General features: G+C 41.3%; 1 protein-coding gene across 8 annotated transcripts in view; it reads left to right on the top strand.

Moving 5' to 3' along the window:
- MTUS2 (microtubule associated scaffold protein 2) overlaps nt 1-20,804 on the top strand; it is a 501,163-nt gene that overhangs the window by 217,732 nt on the left and 262,627 nt on the right. For 7 of the 8 annotated variants that reach the window (XM_073228704.1, XM_073228715.1, XM_073228711.1 and 4 more), the window contains one exon: nt 165-362. In XM_073228704.1, the coding sequence (XP_073084805.1) occupies nt 165-362 (198 nt within the window). The remainder of the gene's footprint in view (nt 1-164; nt 363-20,804) is intronic. The other variant, XM_073228708.1, reaches the window with a different exon arrangement.

Consider the following 20,804-nt stretch of genomic DNA (forward strand, 5'->3'; position numbering starts at 1 on the left):
GGTCCCCAGTAGGGAGCCTTTCTTATAAAGATGCCCTTGTGAATGTTCTGAATCAGCCCCTGCAAGATTAATTGTGGTCTGTTTATGACAGTATTCACAATCCATGTGTTCTCTAACTTGCTGTGAACTAAGAATGTTTTTGTTTTGTTTTGGGTTCATTTTAGCAGATTTAAAGAAAGCATCCAGTTCAAATGCTGCCAAATCCAACCTACCCAAGTCAGGACTTCGTCCTCCCGGATACTCGCGTCTCCCAGCAGCCAAGCTGGCGGCGTTTGGCTTTGTCCGCAGCTCCAGCGTGTCGTCGGTCTCCAGCACCCAGTCGGCGGACAGCGCACAGCCGGAGCAGAGCCGGCTGGCCAACCGTGAGTGGGCGGGGCATACAGTGGGGGCAGGGTTGGGGGGCGTGGTCGGGGCCAGCCTGCGAGGCGCTCTGGGAAGACGGGTGCAAGTGAACCAAAGTGGGTGTGTTAGTTTCATTTTTTGCTTGTGCTAAGAATTTGGGTTGACTTCTTAATCTGCCATGATTAGGACTTATTTTCTTTCTGGCACTATCATTTTCTCAGTTATGGGGAGTTAATATTCCAGGAAAAGACTTTTGAATTACTCTTAAATCTAGAGAATGACATATCCAGTGACTGATTCCAGGAGCCCTTTGCTTGATGGTTTCTCAGTAAGAAGTCAAAGAAAAAAAAAACATGTTGTGCTTTCATGAAATATATCAGATATTAACTATTCGTGGTAAGAATCATTTTAGTCACCTGTGATTATCTGCAATGCCTTCATATTGATGGAGCCTGTGACTGGATTTCTAAAAGTCAAATGATGTTAAAAAGAGAAAAGTTAAAAATTCTGTGCCCAGGAAGGTCCCCTGGGATGATGCCACTCTTGGCCATATTTTACATACATACTGTTTTTGAAAGTATGAATTAATAGCTTCAGAGCGAGTCACAGCAACCAATTCCCTGAGGAGTCATCTGGAGGCTGCACCGTTTGGCCGAGCCTTTGATGGCCAAAGCCCATCTCAGCCTCGTCAGCTTCAAAGGCATCGGTACTAGATCTGAGGCCGTGTCATCTCACACGCGGTTAGCAAGAACTTGCCAAGGGCCAGGAAAGTCTTAGAGGTTTTCATGCGGAGAGCCGTTTTGAAGGGATTATAGTAGTTGAATCAAGCTGAAGTAATGAGAGAGAGACAGACAGTGAGACAGTGAGCAAGACAGAGAGGGAGGTGGAGAGAGAAAATAAAAGGAGGGAGGCAGGAGGGAAAGAGATTGAGAATGAGGTAGGTTTTATATTATTTTTTTAATGTCCTTTCTCCAAGCTTGTTCTTCCCCTGTCCTTTCTTGGGTTTACAGAGATGATGTGTGGAACATTTGTACCTATACAGTCCTAAATATTGGTCTACCTAATTATTCCTCACAGTAAGACAGTCTAGTTTCCTTCATTTTGATGTGTTTGTAAGAAGTTTCTAGGAGGTTCCTTGTTCACTCGGTTTCCTGAAGGTGTTGTGTCTCAGACCTATTTTCAGATAGGATTCATTTAGGAATACCACTGATTAGGGATTATATCAGGGCACAATAGATGTCTCAATATCTGAAACATGAATATAATAAAAGAACCATTTGAAAATGTGTCACACGCTTTTAGATATTCATGTGCATATTAACAGTCTGAAGATTTTAAAATATAGGAGCAATTATTCATCATTTTTAGCAGCAAAATTCCCTGTGGTGTGCTTAATTTTTAGAGGGAGCATGAATGATAAATTTTGTACAGTATGTATCTTTCTAAGGGTTAAGGTTTTGATTTCTTAAAAAAAAAAGGAACTTCAGCATGAATTAAGCTACATCCCAGTGGCAGCAGCTTTTGCTAAAGGCGATCTGACAGGTGTGGACAGAATAATTCCTGGTGTGCTTTGGACGTATCTTCTCATGTCTGCTTCAAAGGAGACTAGAGAGGGGCCCGAGCACCAGGGAGGCGCAAGCTGTTATGTGTCAGGGAAAATAACTCCTAGTGTAAGGACTTCATGTTAAATGCAACAGTTACCCTACCAAGAATTGTTTTCTATTTTTAAAAAACAGCATTTAAAATGGACTTATAATTATTTGCTGCCTAACTATATGTAAAATTTGTACTTCACCAATACATGACAGAAAAAACTTCACACTTATTTGAATTGATGTCTTAGTACCACGAACTCTTACGCTTATACTTGTTAGTAGATTTAGTGCAAGAACAGTTTTGTTTCTGTGCTTCAGTGGAGAGATGATGCTTTGATGATGAGGATGAAGTAAAATCTGAAGCTATGGAAAGAGCTCAAAGTCCTTATATCCCATCCTAGGGGCAAAGCTTTGCTGGTTTGGCTGTTTTCACATAGGAATCAGTTTAGGAGTACTGTAGTAATTAGGGATTCCTTTGTGGCACAGTAGATGTCTCAAAATCTCCATGACTATGATAAGAAATAGTTGCAAATGTATAACTCATACTTTTAGATATTTTTGTGCCTGTAAACAGTCTGAAACGTGTCCACAGTGACTATAGCTGCTCTATTTGGGATACTTTTCAGTGATTCATTATTTACTTGTGTTTCCTGGGTGATGTTGGCACGGCTGCAGCTCCTCCTGTTCTGTTTTCCTGGGTCCTGAGGGACAGGTGAGGATGAGTGTGGCGAGGGGAGGCCCACGGGCCCCTGGACACGGGTCTCGGCTGTTCTGTGTCCTCCATCCTGGGGGCAGGTTCTGGACCACTAGTCCAGCACCACTGGGCAGCGGCTTCCTAAGGCCGGTGCTCTGCTGTGTTCGTACCCTTCCTGCAAGGTTCTGACAAGGAGCAGACCCAGAAATGAGTTATGTCTGTCGGTCCTTAGAACCCAGTCCACCCCCTCATTTTAAAGCTGAGCAAATGGAGACCAGAGTGGCCTGCTCTGGCTCCTGGGCCATGTTCTTTATCTGGTTATTCTTAAATCTGCCATATATAGTGAGGACACACCCAGCACCCACCACCCATCATTTAGTCTTTCCTTTCTATGCGTAAAGCAAATCTTAAAGCCAGGGCGGCATTCAGGGGCCCCACGGGCCACCCCCACCTCTGCCCACCCCTTCCCAGGTTCTCGCCAGCCGCTGGGTGGACCCTTGGAGTGACGGGGTGCACTGTGTTTTACGGAGACCGGCTCTGGGGTGGGGTGGCTCTCGCTGTGAGGCAGCGCTCTGTGGGTTCAGGCTGCCTCCCTGTAATTTCCAACTAGCAGTACGGTTCCTCTGGATTAATTCAGAACCCATGTCTTCATTGTGCCACGGGAGACAGCCCTCGGCAGCTCCCTTCATTTCTTTACAGTTTCATCATGAGAAGATTATGAGGTTTGCCTACTCAGAGCCTCAAAGAAAAATTCAAATTATATTAGTTAGTGACACACAGCTTTCTTAATTGAAATATAGTTAGAATGCAATATTATATTAATTTCAAGTGTATAAATAGTAATTCATCAATCCTGTACATTAGTAAATGCTCACTCCTGTAAGTACAGTTACCACCTGTCATCACCATAGAATCATATTACAATATTACTGACTATATTTCCTGTGATGTACTCTCATCCTTGTTACCTATTTATTTTCTAATTGAAAGTTTTCTATTACCTCTTTATCTCCTTCCCTTATTTTGCCCACCCTCCAGCTCCTCCCCTATAGGAACCACTGGTCTACTGTGTTTGTGAGTCTCTTGACCCACAGCTTTTTAAAAAGAGTTAAACGGAAGGAGGAAAAAGTAATTCTCTAACTTGAAAATTACACTTAATTTTAAACTTAAAGTTGTAGTATTAGAACAGGTCTGACCTAATGTGTAGCTCATAAGTTTTTAATATTTTTCAAAGAAGGGAAAAAAATCTCCAGTGTGCTTTAGGCAATAGAAACTTAGAAAAAAAACAATTGCTGTGAAATTTAGTGTTGGTAACATATTATAGCCTAAAGTTTACCTAGTTGTCAAGCTTATCAGTAATTAAGCGTAGACTTGATTATTTTCAGTGTGTAAGTAGGTGTAATTTAATGTTAAAACCTTTGCAGATGTGTGTGTGTGTGTGTGTGTGAAATAGTAAGACTTAGGGTTTCATGAATAAAACATTAATGAAAATGGATCGTATCACCCAAGGTTAGAATAATTTATGGAGAGGATCATATCTCACTGTGTATTCTGAATACCACATAACCGATGGAGTGCTCAAGAAACAGAAAATACCTGTCAGAAAAGAATATGAAGGAAGTGGCATTTGCAGCTGTCCTTTACAATTTCTCCTTCACTTCCTCTTCTTTTAAATACTGTCACGTTCTCTCTGTGGGGTGAGCTAAGACCAGGAATCCTGAGACAAAGAATTTGAAAAGAGAAGGAACAAGGAAAAATGAATGTTCTTCTCCTTTCTCCTCTTGGTGCTGAGATGTAGTGGAATGTTTGGGGAGGTGGGGATGTATCTGGGGAAGTGTGCAGAGAGGCTGGTATTTGTATAAACAATCGTGACACAAGGATGTATGTGCCTACAAGCTTATCAAATGACCCAGTTGGATAGAAGCTCATGAACTGGGTTGGAGGATTACTTTCTGAATAGGGTGATTGGAGGTTTCTCAGAGGGGGTTATATTTTGGGAGGTAGAGACAAGCTTTAGGAGATCTTTTGAGGGGAGCTGGTGGTGCATTCAGAAAACCTCCTGAATTTAAGGGGTTGCCATTTCTGGTGCCGCTGGCCAATTCACCACGGCATTGTCTGCCTCCTGTATGCAGAGGCCATGTGGTTGCACTCCCCAGACTTTGTTCCCAGCATGTGTCTGTCCCAGCTCTATAATCTTCCCTTTGCTCGTCTTCTCCATGGTTTCAGCTGCTAGAACTTTGGACACAATACCAAATCCATTTCTTCAGTCCTGACCTCTCTCTAGAATTTCTCACCTACATTTCAAATGATGCCAGATACCTCCAACAGGCAACCCAGGTCACCTCAAACTGAACAGTTCCCAAATGTGAAACTTCCATTCTTTTTTCCAAACCATCACCTCCTCTCAAAAATGTTCTGTCTTTAATGATATCTATGATCTCCTGGCTATGGAGGCTGGACGCTTTAGGGTCAGCACTACCTCTCACCTTCTGCTTGCCTTCCTTTCTGTTCAGTGATTAGATCTGGTCAATTCTCTCTCACATTTTACCCCAGCCTCTTTACTCCTCATCAGTTTAGTTTATATGTGCGGTAACTCTCCGCTAAACTACTCCCAGTGCACCTTCACTCCCTAATCCACAAGGCACCTGCTCCCAGATAATTTGCCCTCTGACCCTGTTTTGATTGCTCTGTGGAGCCCCTGTGCTTGCTTCAAATCCTTGACGGATGTTTCAGGCCCTCCAGACCTGCCCGGCCCCCTTCTCACCTCTTCTACCTGCCATGTCCTGGCACGCACCCTCAACTCGTCCGTCAGAATCATTCTCATTTCCTCTGAGCACTTTTTACTTTCACGCCTGTGGGTCTTGCTGTGAGTCATTCATCTCTGCCATGCCCTCTCCTCCCTGCAAATCTCTCTGTAGATCCTGTCATTTTCAAATGCAGTTCAGATACCACTTCCAGTGAAAAGCTTTCCTTCGCCTGTGAACTTGAGTGATCTTGTCCCCTGCAAACTCCTTATAGGCCCTCGCTTGCATCCCCTTTGTGGATTCTCACAAACCATCTCATGGTCCTTGTGTGTCTCCATGTCCTGTTCTCCTGGGAACTGTGAGCTCCTAGGGGTAGGGGCTACATCTCTTAATAATTGTCGTATCCCTCATACTACCTAGCATGGCCTTTACAGTACTACAATTTCAAGAGAAATTCTCTCCCAATAGAAACATTTTCTCTTATGCAAGAGTAGGGAACAAAAGAGACCTTTGAACTTGGGCAACTTTCAGAAGTATTTCACACTGAGAGCACGTTTTCCTGTCATCAGAACTTTCACAGGTCTTGATAGTTGTTGAAGTTCATTATTGTGATGTTTATAATTTTCTAGAATCTCTAAAATGTTGCTTCTGTTGACTGTGGTATACCTTGAGATCATCTATACAACTCAAAGAGTAGAAAACATAATAGGTGTTTTAAAGAATGATTATATTCAGAGATTAATCATTGTGTAGATGGACCTAATAGTCTCATAATGCCTAATGACCTATATATCCCCTTGAATATAATTAGCCACTTTAAAAGAATTAGGCTAAAACCTTACTGTTGAGGCTTTTCATGAGAGAATTTCAGTTTCCAAAATTAGTTCAGTTTGGGGAGATTAGGTATTCTCATTAAATTCCAGAGTTTTATTTTTTATTTTAACACTTAAAAATGTAGATGTTCTTTTAATTATTAATTAGGATTTGGGATCTAGGGGTAATAATCTGAACTGGAAAATCACTAGCCTTTTTGGAAGGTTAATCAATGAAAATGAAATTTAGTATGAAAGCTTTTTATAATGTATTTATGCTCATGAATACTATAGAATATATTTACATAAATAACATTTGATTTTCTGTATCTGACATGCATTCTAAATAAGGCCAGAGTTGACAAGAAGTATTATTAATAACTTCTACTGAAATGGCCATTAACCTATCTCACATTCTATTGGCAAAGAGGGAGTCATTTTTTATTCATGGAAAGAGAAGCTAGAAGGGGACCTGTGAGGTCAGATTGCAGAGAGGCTGTTACCTGTTTGACATTAAGCCTTATTGACATCTTTGTACATTCCTTTTCAAAACGCTCAGACAATGATCATGTTCACCCAAAGATGAGATGAGAGTACAGATGTGTTTTGTTTTGTTTTTAAGAAAGTCGACCATCTATGGTCATAAGTAAAATAAATTGAAATTTGGGGTAACTATTATTATTGATAGTAAAGATAACGTCGAGTTGAGCTGCCTCATTTTTCCTGGCTGTCTTGTTTTGTGAAGATCAGTTTGTCTGTTTTCCCTTCCCCCACCCCTGTGTCCAGCACCCATTATGGGGTAAGCACAGGCTCAGTGCTGCAGCTCTGGGACCAGGGCTTCGTGACCCTTGCCCTTGTGAAGTCATACTCGGTGGGGAGGTAGGGGAATGCAGATAAATGCATGCAGGGATCTTTAGTGTGGGTGTGGTTGAAGACTGCACAACATTTGGTGGGCAGCTGGGGGAGGAGGTCCCCAAAGGACAGAGCATCTAATCTTCCGGCGTCACGTTCAGCACCTTCAGGTCCTCTCCTGGCTGCCTCAGCGCTGCTGTGTTACATCTTTGGATCTAGTTATTCCGCACTGGTTTTAGGTAATGATGACATTCTGGATTCGATGTGAAATAATCCAGCAAAGAAAAAAAAAATAGGTAAATTTTTGATAATCCTTGAAACTGGAATTTGGCACTGTGAGTGCCCATTATACTACTTACTTCATTTGTTTTTTGTATGTTTGAAAATTCCTATGAAAGAAGAAGGTTAAACTCCCATCTTCCCTCTGAATTGGCTTTCATTTCTAAAGAGACAATACCGCACAGCAGTGAAGGATGTGGTCTCTGGAGGTCGACTGCCTGGGTTTACAGGTCTGTGGCTTGGGGCAAGTTAGTATCGCTGGGCCTCTGCTACCTTGTTGAATAATAATATGAATAATAATAAATAAAATAAGTGTTAAAAAACCTCCATAGCATTGATGGAAACATTAAGTGGGATTAATCAATGCGAAGTGCTTATTAGAACAGGACATTACATAATAATAATAATAATAATAATAATAATATTTCTGTGGCCACTCCATCCATGGGTGATGTACATAAACAACTTTTTTGAAAAGGATTTAAAAACTCAGTAGGAAAAATGACCACAATTGATTAGCTGTGTCTGGCGTGGACTAAGGAGAGTAGGGGTGATAACATTAAGTCAGAGACGACATCGATTCCATTTCTAAATCTTTATAATCACCTCTCTCATGTGTGGTGAACACATTTCTGAGTGTTAAACTAAAACCCTGTGTCATCTGTGGAACATTAAGGTGGCCGATTTAGAAGCTGATCAGTTGCTTCTCATGGGAGTCTCTTACTTTTGGGCTATAAGCTTCTGGTTGGGATATTTATAAAATATAGGCAAAGAATGCCATGTTTGGATTTCTCTATTTAAAACGGCCCTTCCATGCCTTCAGCATGTTATCACTTAAGAAAACACATTCAGTTGGGTTCCCTTTAAATGAATCATATTTATGCAAGGTGACTAATACATAGCACATTAATCTAAGCTGATGGCATTTAAAACCTCTGCTCAAAATAGAACCTGAGAGTTGGATCTGATCTTATTTCTGTGCCTTGCTAATGTCTGTAGGAAAAAATGGGAACATTTGATTTTGTGGTGTGTAAAGGGCTTCACACAGCTTTTCATTTTACTGGAGTCTAATTTCCATTGTACTAGGGTTTTACTTTGTCAAATATCTCAACCCAGCTTGGTGGGAGGGGAAAAAAAAGTGAGAAAAGAAACCAAAATAAGCTTCTGATTTTCTCTGGAAATGAGGAAGTTGAACACATGTCACTGATGGATTTAAATATCTATGTCCCTGGAATGTGTAATTATGTAATTGACAGTATTCTTTATAAGGAAAAAAATAGAATCATTTTCTGTGAATCTTGCTGCTAATTTTCCCAGTTATTCCCACACATCCAGCTCTCTTTTTCTCTTTCTTGCTTCCTTCACACATATTTGCAAAGAATAACATGCTTCTGCAGAGTACTACTTAGCATTGCCTGTCAGAGAAATATTTTCTTCATTGGTTAAGTAACACCTAGTTTACCCGCCTTGACTCAGATGTGGACACAACTGTTAGAAATCACATTGTCCCTCAGAAGGCTTGTAAGTGCCATTTTTAAGCATCCTGTAGCCCATTCAAGATATTTAATGAAGAAAGGATACTTTGAACTATAGAAAGGTGGTTAAGAAAGATGCTACACTTGCATGCATAATATGCATTAAAAATCAGTACTTAAAGCAATAGAATAATTTTTAGGATAGTTGACCTCACTGGGCTCAGGTTCTTATTGTAAAGTCAGCAGAGATTGAATTAAATAAATGGACTGGTTTTGGCTTTCAAAAGCTGGGATCTTGTGACTTGATTCTATTAAAAAAAGGAACCATTGATGTTTTTTAAGTGGTTAATAATCAGAAATGTATTTGAGAAAAAATAATATGATAACATGATAATGTGAGCATAGTCATCTGGAGAGGAGAGACTGAGGGCGAGAGATCTTCATTCTGTCCAAATAGGAGATGCTTCCCTCCTGGCCAGTCTACTTTTATCTTTGTGCTGTCATATGTGATGGAAATTTCAGAACACTAACAGAGCAGCTCACAGGCTTACTGTCCTGTTTTTTTCTATAAAATGAAGGGCCGTGGGATCCTCGGAGATCACCTGCTTGCTCCCATTCTCGGCCTCCTGCCGGCGTCTTGGATGATTGGTCCAGGACCGGACAGAGTTGGGGTGTGCCGAGAGGAATGGAGGAGGGGGCTGTTTTCATGCCTTTTATTGCTATAGCTTAGCAGAAATGATGGGTCAGAAGTAATGTTCTGCCATGACTGTCACGTCACTTGGGACAATGACAGAGAAGCAGTAAAAAGCAATCAAGCATGACTCCGAGCCTCCTGTAGACTTCTCACAGGAACTTTGCCAGCAGTGCCTGCTTTCTCATACCCGTGTAACACACACAGGCTGTCTTCTGGGACATTCCTAAAGATCCTTGCAGTACCTTCCTTACGGCGAGAGATGGGGTCACCGCTTGATGATTCCTTTGGTGTCAGTGAGGAAGAGAATACACTTCCCGGTGATGTCTGTGGGTTCTTAGCTCCCGCAGCAGGCAGCACTTGGGCAGAGAGGGTTGGGGGAGCCTGAAATAGGAATTAGTGGTGGGGAAGGATAGTAAGGGCAAATAGGAAAGAGTCAGACCCGAGAGGTCACACAGCCAGCAGATTTACTAGACTGAAATTAAGGAGGGCGGCCACAGAAAGTAAGTGGTGTAGGGAAGCATGACCGACATCAGTGGGGGAGAACAAGTAGGATAAGATGGGGAGAGGGGTCGTGTGTCTCGGCTGGGAGCAGGGAGGCCGGGTCCAGGAGGCGGGAGGAGCAGCAGCGAAGCCCTGGGAGGAAAGACGCCGTGGAAAGGAGGCGGTCAGTCAGGGCTGCGTGTGGCGTAGTGGCTGGTGTTTCAATATTGAGAAAAACAGGTGTGCAGACTTGGTGATTGGCAGGTCAGTGGTAGGTAGCTGTGGAGTTAGCTTGGACAAGATGTACGAGGATGGAGGTGAGGATGGAGAATACAGACAAATAGTAAGCTGTTCATTGGAGGAAAGGGAGGGCACCGCAGCTCCGTGGAGGAGCACCGGTGGTTGCTTTTGCGTTTGGTTGTTCCTTTTGTTTTTAAAGCTCACCTGTGGATGTTTATGACCTGAGAGGAAGGATCTGGGTGAAGGAGAGATTGAGGAGGAGGTGAAAGCAGGTGAGGATACCAGGTGGAGCAATTCCTGGATCAAACGGGAGGCGGGGACATCAAGTACAAGCGATGTCCCAAGGAAGGAGCGAAGGGGTGGGTGTAGAGAGACATCCGACAGGAGGAGTGGAGCCTCAAGGAACTCACATTAGGCGGCTTCATGTGTCCCGACTCGGGACAAAGTTGGCTTTTTGTGAAGGGGACACTTAATGAAATTTCATAATGTGATGGGTTTCATAATGTAAAAAGGCGTATAATGGTCACCTGGGGCAGTAGAAATGGAGCCCATCGGAGGTGAAGGGAGAATTGCAGAGTGGCCTGAAGTCCATCTTGAGGCTGGAGAACATGATTTTATACTGCAAGCAATCTACCAGATTTCAGGACTATCTCAGTGATGGAGTCTTTTTTCTCTATTTGTTGTCTGTCCGTAAGTCAGAGCAATTCAGTTTCTCGAGTGAGTATATAACGTTTCGCAGGAGGTCTGAGTCGACTAACATTTGAATACAACAGAGGTGCTGGCTGGAGAGTGTGAGGGAGCCCCAAGTCCTCTCTGCCTTCCTGCTCCCTGCCCGTGTTGCTGTACCGATCCCCGAGATTCCATGGAGCACGACTGGAAGCCACTGGTTTCATGGCAAATATGTCCAACTGGCTAAAGAATCGGAGACAGAATTCACTACTATGGTCAAAAGGATAAAACTCTCTTCTACAATTTAAATCCTCATTATCATTGCCAGAAAAGGCATTTTCTTACTTGCTGAGTTGTAATGGGACCCTCGTGTGTCTCTGGAGCACCTCTGTCCAGGATAACTTGCTATGATGATGAATACTCAATATCTCTGCTCCCGGTACAGTAGCCGCTAGTCATGTGGGCCTCTTGAGCTACTGAAAGGTGACTAGCATAGCCTAGGCAATGACTTCTACATTTTATTTAGCTTTACTGACTTTATATTGACACAGGTGGTGGATGGCTACTGTGTTGGTCAGTTTGGATTTTCAAATAGATATAATAATACTTCTGATCATAGCGTCTTTAAGATTCATAATAAAGGGTACTTCTTCCTCCGTGTGGGGGCATCCCGCGTGGATCCCTGAAGGCAAGCGCTTTGGGCTCCTGGGCTGGTGACACAGAGCTAATGAAGTTCTTGCACTTGATCCCTTTAAAGTCTTGTCTAGGGGTTAGGAAGGGAAGACCTGCAAATCAGAGATGCTGCCTTTATCCCTGACTGGCTGGTTTTTAAGTGCCTACCATTGACCGTAAGACTAGGTTATAGAAGTTGGAGTAAATCGTCCATAGTGATGGGGATCAGAGTCATTATCCTTCTATATAAGAACAGCAGAGCACACATAATTTAAACTTTTGTTGAAGATACCTTCATAGAATATAAATATCTTAATCCCACTGTGTCTAGACAGAGGTGGGCAATATTCAAGCAAGAAGAAAGAAGTGGAGGGAAAGAGAGAAACATAGGAGGTCATAGGAAAGATGGAGGGGGAGGGAAGGGATGAGGTGCAGATGGTAACGTATCCGGGAGGGGAGAATAACCAGGAGGGGGACCAGGGGCCACCAGCCCCCCACCAGCCTCTTCCTGTTTTCCTTGAAGGCCTCCTGTCCAGCCCTCTCCTGTCCTCCTCCCCAAGGTGGATACACAGTCTCCCAAGGACAAGGAAATTTTTTTTGAAATCTCTTGACATGCAGAAACTTTTTTATAAGTAAGAGAGAGGCCAGCCTGCTAATGAAACACTGTTCAGCCACTCAGACAAAAAAATCTGAAAAGGGTGCTCATAGATAAAAAGAAAACTGTGTATCTATGAATTGCAAATCTTACCCCATGAATTAGCTATGCAGACAATAGAACTATTAAATCACTTTTGGCACCTTGCATTGTACATTCTTGAGCAAGAGTAGCCTAAATTGAAAATAAGACAAGATGCAAGAAAAATATACAGTATAAATGTAGATTTTTATCTGCTAGCAGGTACCACCAGCTGAAATGAAATATCACTGACCTGTGATTAAGAATGTTGAGATCTCATTAATGCTATAACTGCTGTTAATATGTATCTATTCAACCAGTAGATATCAAAATCCTATCTGATGCGTGTGATATTTGAATGCTAAACTGACATATTTTTTTGAATATTTTTACATAGTTGAATGTGTGCAGGTTGTGTATGAGACACTTTTGATTTCTTTGGTGATTTCAGTTAAGTAGAATCACCAACTGGGATTTTAATAGCATTAAGCAAGGTACGCACTTGTGAATTTGCTTTGGCGTCTAAAAGTTCCTTTCCTGCCAGGATATACAAGGATGGATCTTACCAGGTCATGTGTCAACCAGCCACATGCTTCAGGGTAACCAATAACCAGAGTCACTAAAAACTAGTTTGTTTTTTATTTCTCTTTAAATTTAGTTGGTCTTTTAAAGGATCACGCAAGGAAAGGAGACTGATTGAAATGTTGGAAGAATTGTTTGTATTCACTGAAGATAATGTATCTTTTGTCTTTGTATCTAATGTGTCTTTCACAATTATTTATGGTATGTAGTTTTTTTTTCCCTTTTAAGTAGCAAGGCAGTGAAATGCAAAGCTCACCAAACTGGTAGCCAGGAACCCTGGGCCCTGACTTCAGCTCTGCTGCTGACTAGCCAGGTGGCCTTAGGCCTTTAGTTGCTTGGGCCTCAGGTTCTTCATCCAGAAAATGAGGCATTTTGACTTGGTGATATTGAACACTCCTTCCAAATGATTCTTTAAAAAAACAAGTGTCGTATGCTGAGCAGAATGTGTATATTTGCCTATGTGAGGGCTGTGGGGACATAACAGAGTATGATACCCACCAGATCAACCTGGCATTCTAGGGCTGTTACTGAGTTTTTACTGTTTTTAGTCTGTAGGTCTGTAAGCAAGGTGCAGTTTTAACCTGGTGTACACTGAGACCTAAATAAGTGGTGAGCCAGCCTTGCATCAAGTCTGTGTCCATGCCTGGCTGGCCAACCTGAGGCATCTCTGCTCTGTTAGGACCATGTGGTGTGCAAGTCAGATACCTCCTTGGCAAGCGATTCAGAAGTTGCAAATAATTAAACCCATAATGATTAAATTAGAATAATTGCAATAATTACATTAGGTGCATTTACTATGTATTATTTTTACCCTAAATGTATATAATAAATTTAGACTGTATGTGGTAGGTTTTGATATAAATGTCTACTTCTTCCTCTCTAAGGAATGCTGAGAACCTTCTCCCAGTATAGCTAAGACATTGTGATTTTGGTTTCTTTTATCAGGGCCCTGAGTCTATGATTTATCTATGTACTCATTCAAAGTTGACTATAAGCAAAGTGTTTTGTGGCAATATTGCTAAGGAAGGTTACTTCCTTAGCAAAACCCCCTCACTTCCTTTTATTTTCCACACAAGAGCATTTCTTTACCGTGTCCACAATATTGTCTCTCATTTGAGAGCTTTGTTCTCTTTCTGTGTATTGGGGTTCTGTGGATAAAGAATGAAATATTCGACAAACCTTTTCTCATGTAACTTCTTAATGTGGGTCTGCAATGAAGATGAATGGGTTTCTCAGGCAGGAAGATGGGTGCTGTGGCCACATCTTACATCTCCCTGCCTGCTGACACTGGGGGTGGGGTGGGGTGGGGTGGGGGCTTCTGGTCAAGCATACTCTGCCCTGGCCCGAGCAGGCATAGGACTGGGTTCTGCTTACCAGCCATGTGTGACAGTGCAGGTACACCAGCAGCTCCAAGGGCTGTGGAGAGGGTTGCCCTGCTCTCCTCCAGGTCTCTTGGTAACTGTGCTGGTGGTGTGCTGAGGTGATAGGTGGCTAAGTGGATGCTGGTGCCCCGCCCACACTCACCTTCCTTGGTTTCTAAGGTCGGCTACTGAAAGTGTGACAGCAGTAATGCAGGGATCCGCACTCACATACCTCTACGTGTATGTGTGTGTGTTTATAGATGGACGGATGTGCATGCATACACCCTTCCTGCAGGGTTGCCAGAAGCCCTAGTGAAGTCTCCCTAACTCCACCTCTTGCCCTTCCTGCAAGTAAGTGTGGCAGGAAAGCAGCCATCCCAGAATCTCCCACCACCCAGAGGCTCTGTGACAGATATCTGAGGCTTGGCTCTTTTTTCCTAAGCACTTTTTATTAGAAACTGTGTGGCAGAGAAATGACACAACAGGCAGCCTCAGCTGCCAACTGCCAGCGCCCATTTGCTCTGAGCCCTTTGATTTGAAAATGGAAAATGCCAACATGTCTCGGGGGCTGTCAGCCCTGAGGTGTGCCTTTCAAGTCGGTGCTGACATAGGATGCTTTGGTTGCCGCCAGGAAGGCTTGTTAATGAGAGCAAATGAGCGTGGATGGATCCTGTCAAGCGGTTTCACTGGATAAATGTGCCCATTTAAGCTGAGGTCAAGGAGCTGGTGTTGTTTTGAGCAGGTGCTCTTAGATAGTGTCCACCAGTGGCTCTGAATGTGCAAGAGAAATAGTCCGTGTCTTTCTAGTTTTTATTACAGTGGGGAAGGGATGCGCTCACTGGCTCGTGACTGGCCACTTGTCCAGGAGCCGTACATCCCCTCTGGATGGTCCTTACATCCCTCGGGCACCTTTGTACATGGCACTAGCTTCCTTCTTCCCATGACCTCAGTTGTCTGTTCCTTATTTACCATCACATGGTCCTAGAACATCCACATGGGCACCATGGCTACAGTCTGGGGGACCACAATCGTTCTACAGAGGAGGTGAGAGATGGCAGGAGAGGTGAGATGACTTTAATGCCCCCCAGGGTGAGTTAGTGCTGGGCCCAGGGCTGGAATGTAGGTCTGATGCCCCTATCGCATGACGCACGCCAGGCTCCAAGTGCTTAAAATCCACCTTTTCTGTACTAAATACATATGTCTATGTACTCCAGGGTTTATTGCAGAAAGGATACTTGTTCCGTGTGGAGCCTGAGCCTCAGGATAGCAGAAGGTGGCAGATCATTTCTATGAAGCTTAGAAACGAGGTAAGGAAAACCAGTATTGCCATTGTTAACTTCCATTGTCTATAAAATGCTGGCCAAAGCCTATTAGTCAAGGAAAAGACACATCCTGTAAATATTGCAAAGGAGGAGACAAAGCAGTCATTTTATTTTGAGGATAAGATGCTGTTCATGGAAAATCAAAGGAACTGAAACATTTTTAAATGAATTAGTAAGGAGACCATTTGCAACATGCAAGATAAAAGAGTAATTGTGCTCCCTTCTAAATGCCCAAGGGTAAGGCGGGAAAAAGCCATGAATTACAGCAGCAGATTCAAGAATCCATAACCTAGACTGAACACGGTGTATTATATGTGGTGGAAACTGCAAAATGTTCAGCCAATCTGTTCATTTATATAGAATACATATGTTATATGTAAATCCATATTATATATATGTAATATGTAGTATGGGAAAGGGAGATTTTAAGTAGAATAAGTAAAAAAGAATTTAGATCTCTACATCTTATCACATCATAACTTGAAGATGAATTATAAGTATAAATAAAAAACTAGAATGAAACATGGAAGAGAAAAAAGGTGAAGGTTTATATGACCTTAAAATGGAAAAAGGTCTCTCCAATCACAACACCAAAAGCAGAAGACATAAAGAAAAAAATTAAAAGAACATTTCAGTTACTTTGATCTATATATAAAAAGATAGAGATTTCTTTTCAATCTTTCAGTCCAAGTAAAATGTAAGATTTCTATAGATGATAAAAAAAATTAAAAGGCACTCAGTAAAGTGGCAAACACTGTAACCACTATGAACAATTATTATTGTCTCTAATGTTTACAGAATTCTTATAAGTTAGTAATAAAATAATGCTCAATTAAAAAATAGGCAGAGAATATAACTGGACATTCATAAGGAAAGTGAAGCAAATACCCAGCAAACTTAGGGTATTTTTTTACCCTCACTGTCGATATAATAAAAACAAATTAAACACAGAATCATTTTTCTCTGTTATGAGCCTGAAGAGGATTGAAAACAATGGTAGTGCATAGAGTGATGGTGAATGTGTGGGAAACTGGGTGTCTTTTACACTAATGTGGAATTTATAGGTTGGCACAATATTTAAGGAGGGTACTTTGGTAATATTTTAAATATTTCAAATATTTCTCAAATAATTCCATGTAAGGCATTATCTTAAGGAAATAAGTGCAACGGATGAATGTGAAGCAATACTCATTCATTCTTGTTATAGCAAAATATTGTTGTAAGTAAGCAGAGAGCATTTGCTTAAGCAAAACATTATACATCCATATAGTTGTATACTACGAAAACCTTAAAGTGGTGCTGTAGATGCATATTTATTCACAAACATCCATGATTACTTAAATGGGGAAATTGAAACCAGTATGTATGCATGAGGCTATTTTGTTATAAAACAAAGATAACTTGCAACATAGTGACTAGGTTAACAATATTGTATATTTGAAAGTTGCTAAGAGAGTAGGTCTTAAAAGTTCTTAATGCAAGAAAAAAATTTGTAATTATGTGTGCTGATGGATGTTGACAACTTATCGTGGAAGTCATTTTGCAATATGAACATATATTAAATCACTATGCTGTACACCTAGAATGAATACAGAATTATATGTCAATTATATCCCACTAAAAAGTTAAATGCATAGATTCCTGTCTACTTGAATGTTATTAGTTGGATTTTTAGAGACCTTTGTAAATATTTGGATTTTCTAAACATGGGGAGTGAAGTGAGAAAAAAAAAAAAGAAGGAAAGCACAAAGAAGATGGAAATATATCACATCTTTAAAAGAAGAGAAGACTAAAAAGGGCAAAAAACGGTTAACTGACCCATCATTCATTACCAGGGAAACTGAGGAGTGTGCATTTCAGTACTGAAGTGACGATATGCTCACAACCTGAAGATGGCTCGGTGCCCTGGGTCGGGTGTGCATCACAATTCCCTCCCCTGCCGAGTTCTGTTACTTCTGGCAGTGGAGATCAAAGTGGGGCAGAAAAAAAATCTCTGCAACATTCTGATAAAAATTAAAAGATGAAAGAAGGCTGTCTAAAATAATGAACATAGCAAGAAAAAGCAGAACCTGCTAGTGTTCAGGCAAAAAAATAACTTTGATAAAAACCTTTTTTTTTTTGGTGGAATCTTTAAAAAATTTTTTTTATTTTTTAAAATTTTGGTATCATTAATATACAATTACATGAGCAACATTGTGGTTACTAGATTCCCCCCATTATCAAGTCCCCACCACATACCCCATTACAGTCACTGTCCATCAGCGTAGTAAGATGCTATAGAGTCACTTCTTTGCTTCTCTGTGCTATGCTGCCTTCCCCTGCCCCCACCTACATTATGTGTGCTAATCATAATGCCCCTTATTCCCCTTCTCCCTCCCTTCCCATCCACCCTCCAATAAAAGCCTTTTTTATAGGTTCTGTCAGGTTATGGATAGGCTACTCACAGAACAAAATGCCAGATCACTGCCCTAATAAAAAGAATAGCATTCTGAATGTTCCCCCCGTCTCTCTGTTTCTCAAGGGAGTGTTATTTCAGTGATCCTAAAATTTCCCATAATTCGTTATTACTTTCCAGGAGGTAATGATATAGATGTTGTAAGAGACATCTATAAGAAGTAACTCTCATTTATCCCTAAGAAAACTCTCTAGGTGACAAGTTTGATAGATGTTGTCAGGCATGAATCCCTGAAAATGTCTTTGATCACTCTCAAAGTCAAAAAACTCCAGAAATCATGATTAAAAGGCCATTGCTTTTATCCTATGCTGGGTGCTTGAGCAACAAGGCAGAAATATGTGTGGAAACTGAGGGTCTAGGCATTAAAGAGCTTAAAAAAGACGTCTGTATATAAAATTAATTTTATATAAGGAATTACATGTTTTGATTTTATACAGGCAATGTCTTAATGATAAATATGAGGAATTTTAAACAGAACTATAGTAATAAACTTAAGCTCTGTGCAAGGTGTATTTCAGGCTAACCCAGCGGCATGCAAAGAGCACAGAACTTCCATAGAGACACAGAGCAAATCCCTACAGTGCAACTCACTCTTCTTCAAACCTCATTCCCATTGTGTTGTCAGAAGCAGAGCATGTAATCAAGGCTCCTTACAGGCTAAAGGATAGAAAAGATAGTACAGATCACAGAACTAAACTCAGCAGAAATTTGCAGTCTGTTCATACGAAACACAGCCTCTGTGTTGAGATCCTGCCGCTGAGTATGGGATGTGAATGCAGTTGAGGATTTTTTTGAAGGGGAAAGAAATGCTGAGCTTCTCTAGCTCCTAAAGGACTGTGGGCTTCAGGTTGGAAGGCACGGTGAGAACATTCCCACTGTCTACACTGGTCCTCACTTCGGCAGGTTGTGTCACTGCCTGTGGCTTCCTTCCTTCCCCACTAGTAGCCGCATTGACTTCTTGCCGATGGCTAAACTGAGAATGTTTTCCTACTATTCAATGCAAGACGGTCTTTTCCCACCCGTATCTGCAGCTGCCTTGGGAAGGTCTAGGTTGCTTTTATTTCCCTCCTCAGTGGCATCTGTTAATAGAAAGGCGGCATGTTTTACAATGTTGTCTAGAATTGATTTCACGTATTTCCCCTTGTGTGAATCTCTTTGTCTAGCTAAAGAAGGGAGACAGGCAGGTTACTAAAGAACTATTTGATGACCTCTTAGGAGCCTATTTAAGCAACCATCAGAATCAGAGAAAAGAAACTAAAGGATGCGACTTTTATCAAAGCAGATTCAAATCCCACTTATATTGCCATTTCTTCCCTTCAGTCACTTTAAACTCTGTCAGGGATTTATCATATGGAGAAGGGATTTTAAAAATGTTGTTTCGGGGCCAATACTTAATTGTCCTCCAGCTAAGCTGTCAGTTTCTTAATCATTGGGTCTGCAATGTTCCCAGTGGCCGTGTCTGTGCCTGCTCTAGTCTAGGTGCTAAGTAAATGTTTGAATATCAGAAATAATTTTAAAACTATGGTAAAGATAAAATTATTATATTTCCTTTTCTTTATCCTTGATCTTTGTATGGTTCCATTTTTTAAAACCTCCTGTTTTATATTAATATTCTTCCTATCAATACTTGAAATATTTTATTCAAGTTTACAGTCAGTATTCATTGATTTAGTTTTCTTAGTAATCACTTAAGCTTCCTTTCACTGTACTTACATTTAATGATTATTGTTCCTTGCTTATATCATATACCAGTTTTCATATTTTTATTTTTCATGGATACATTGTACTCTTCATTTCCATTTTTTTCTCATGTCTCTGAGGTTTTATCATTTATCAACTCAACACATTGGTATTTCTACTTTTAATAACCAAAACATAAAAATTCAAAAAATACATTTCCTTGAATGAAGAGTTGAGACCACCCCCCGACCTTCTGTGTTAAATCTGGACGTTTTGCCAGAGAATAAAATCATAGTGTTCTAAGAACAGGCAGCCCTTCCTGGGCCCTTTTGCACATTCCCTAGGCCACTGTCCTCTTCCAGACACACACCACGCCCGCCCCAGGTGTGACTGCAGAGCCAGTTTATTGGACTCTGACTCCAGGTGCTCTGGTCACTGCACCGTCACCGAATAGTTGTGTATAGTAACCTCTCTCAGGAGCAAGAAGTAGATGCTTTCCCTTGTCAGTAAGATAAATAGCTTAGCCTGAAATTCAAGATCTTCCTCAGTCTCCTGTTACTGAACCATGCTTCTCCATTTGCGATGCAGAATGGGGTGGGTATTCAGGACCCACATGTTGTTGGCTTTCTGGTTTGAGTGAGGGATGTTCAGGATGAAGAAGTCTTCATTCCTTCCATTGAGGAGGCCATAGATTAGTTGGAGAGGAGACAGATATATTGTATAATGTAAATTATTACAATATAGTACCATACCTGCAGAAGTAGGGGTATGAAAAATAAAACACTTATAAAATCCAGTGGCTACCTTACACCCCTTAGGATGGCTACTATTAAAAAAGCCAAACATAAAACAAGGATTGGTGGGGAGGTAAAGAAACTGGAACCCTCATGCATTGCTGGTGGGACTATAAAATGGTGTGCCCTTATGGGAAACAGTATGGTGGGTTCCCCAAATATTGAAAGTAGAAATACCATGTGATCTAGCAGTTCCATTTATGGGATGTGGAAGAATTGAAATCATGGTCTTAAAGAGGTATTTGTATATCCATGTTCATAGTATGATTGTTCACAATAACCCCAAAGTGGAAGCACCCAAATGCCCATTGATGGATGAATGGATAAGCAAAATGTAGTACGCATATACAGTGGAATATTATTCAGCCATTAAAAAGAAGGAAATT

The sequence above is a fragment of the Manis javanica genome, chromosome 1 (assembly GCF_040802235.1).
Source record: "Manis javanica isolate MJ-LG chromosome 1, MJ_LKY, whole genome shotgun sequence".
NCBI classification, from domain to species: Eukaryota; Metazoa; Chordata; class Mammalia; order Pholidota; family Manidae; genus Manis; species Manis javanica.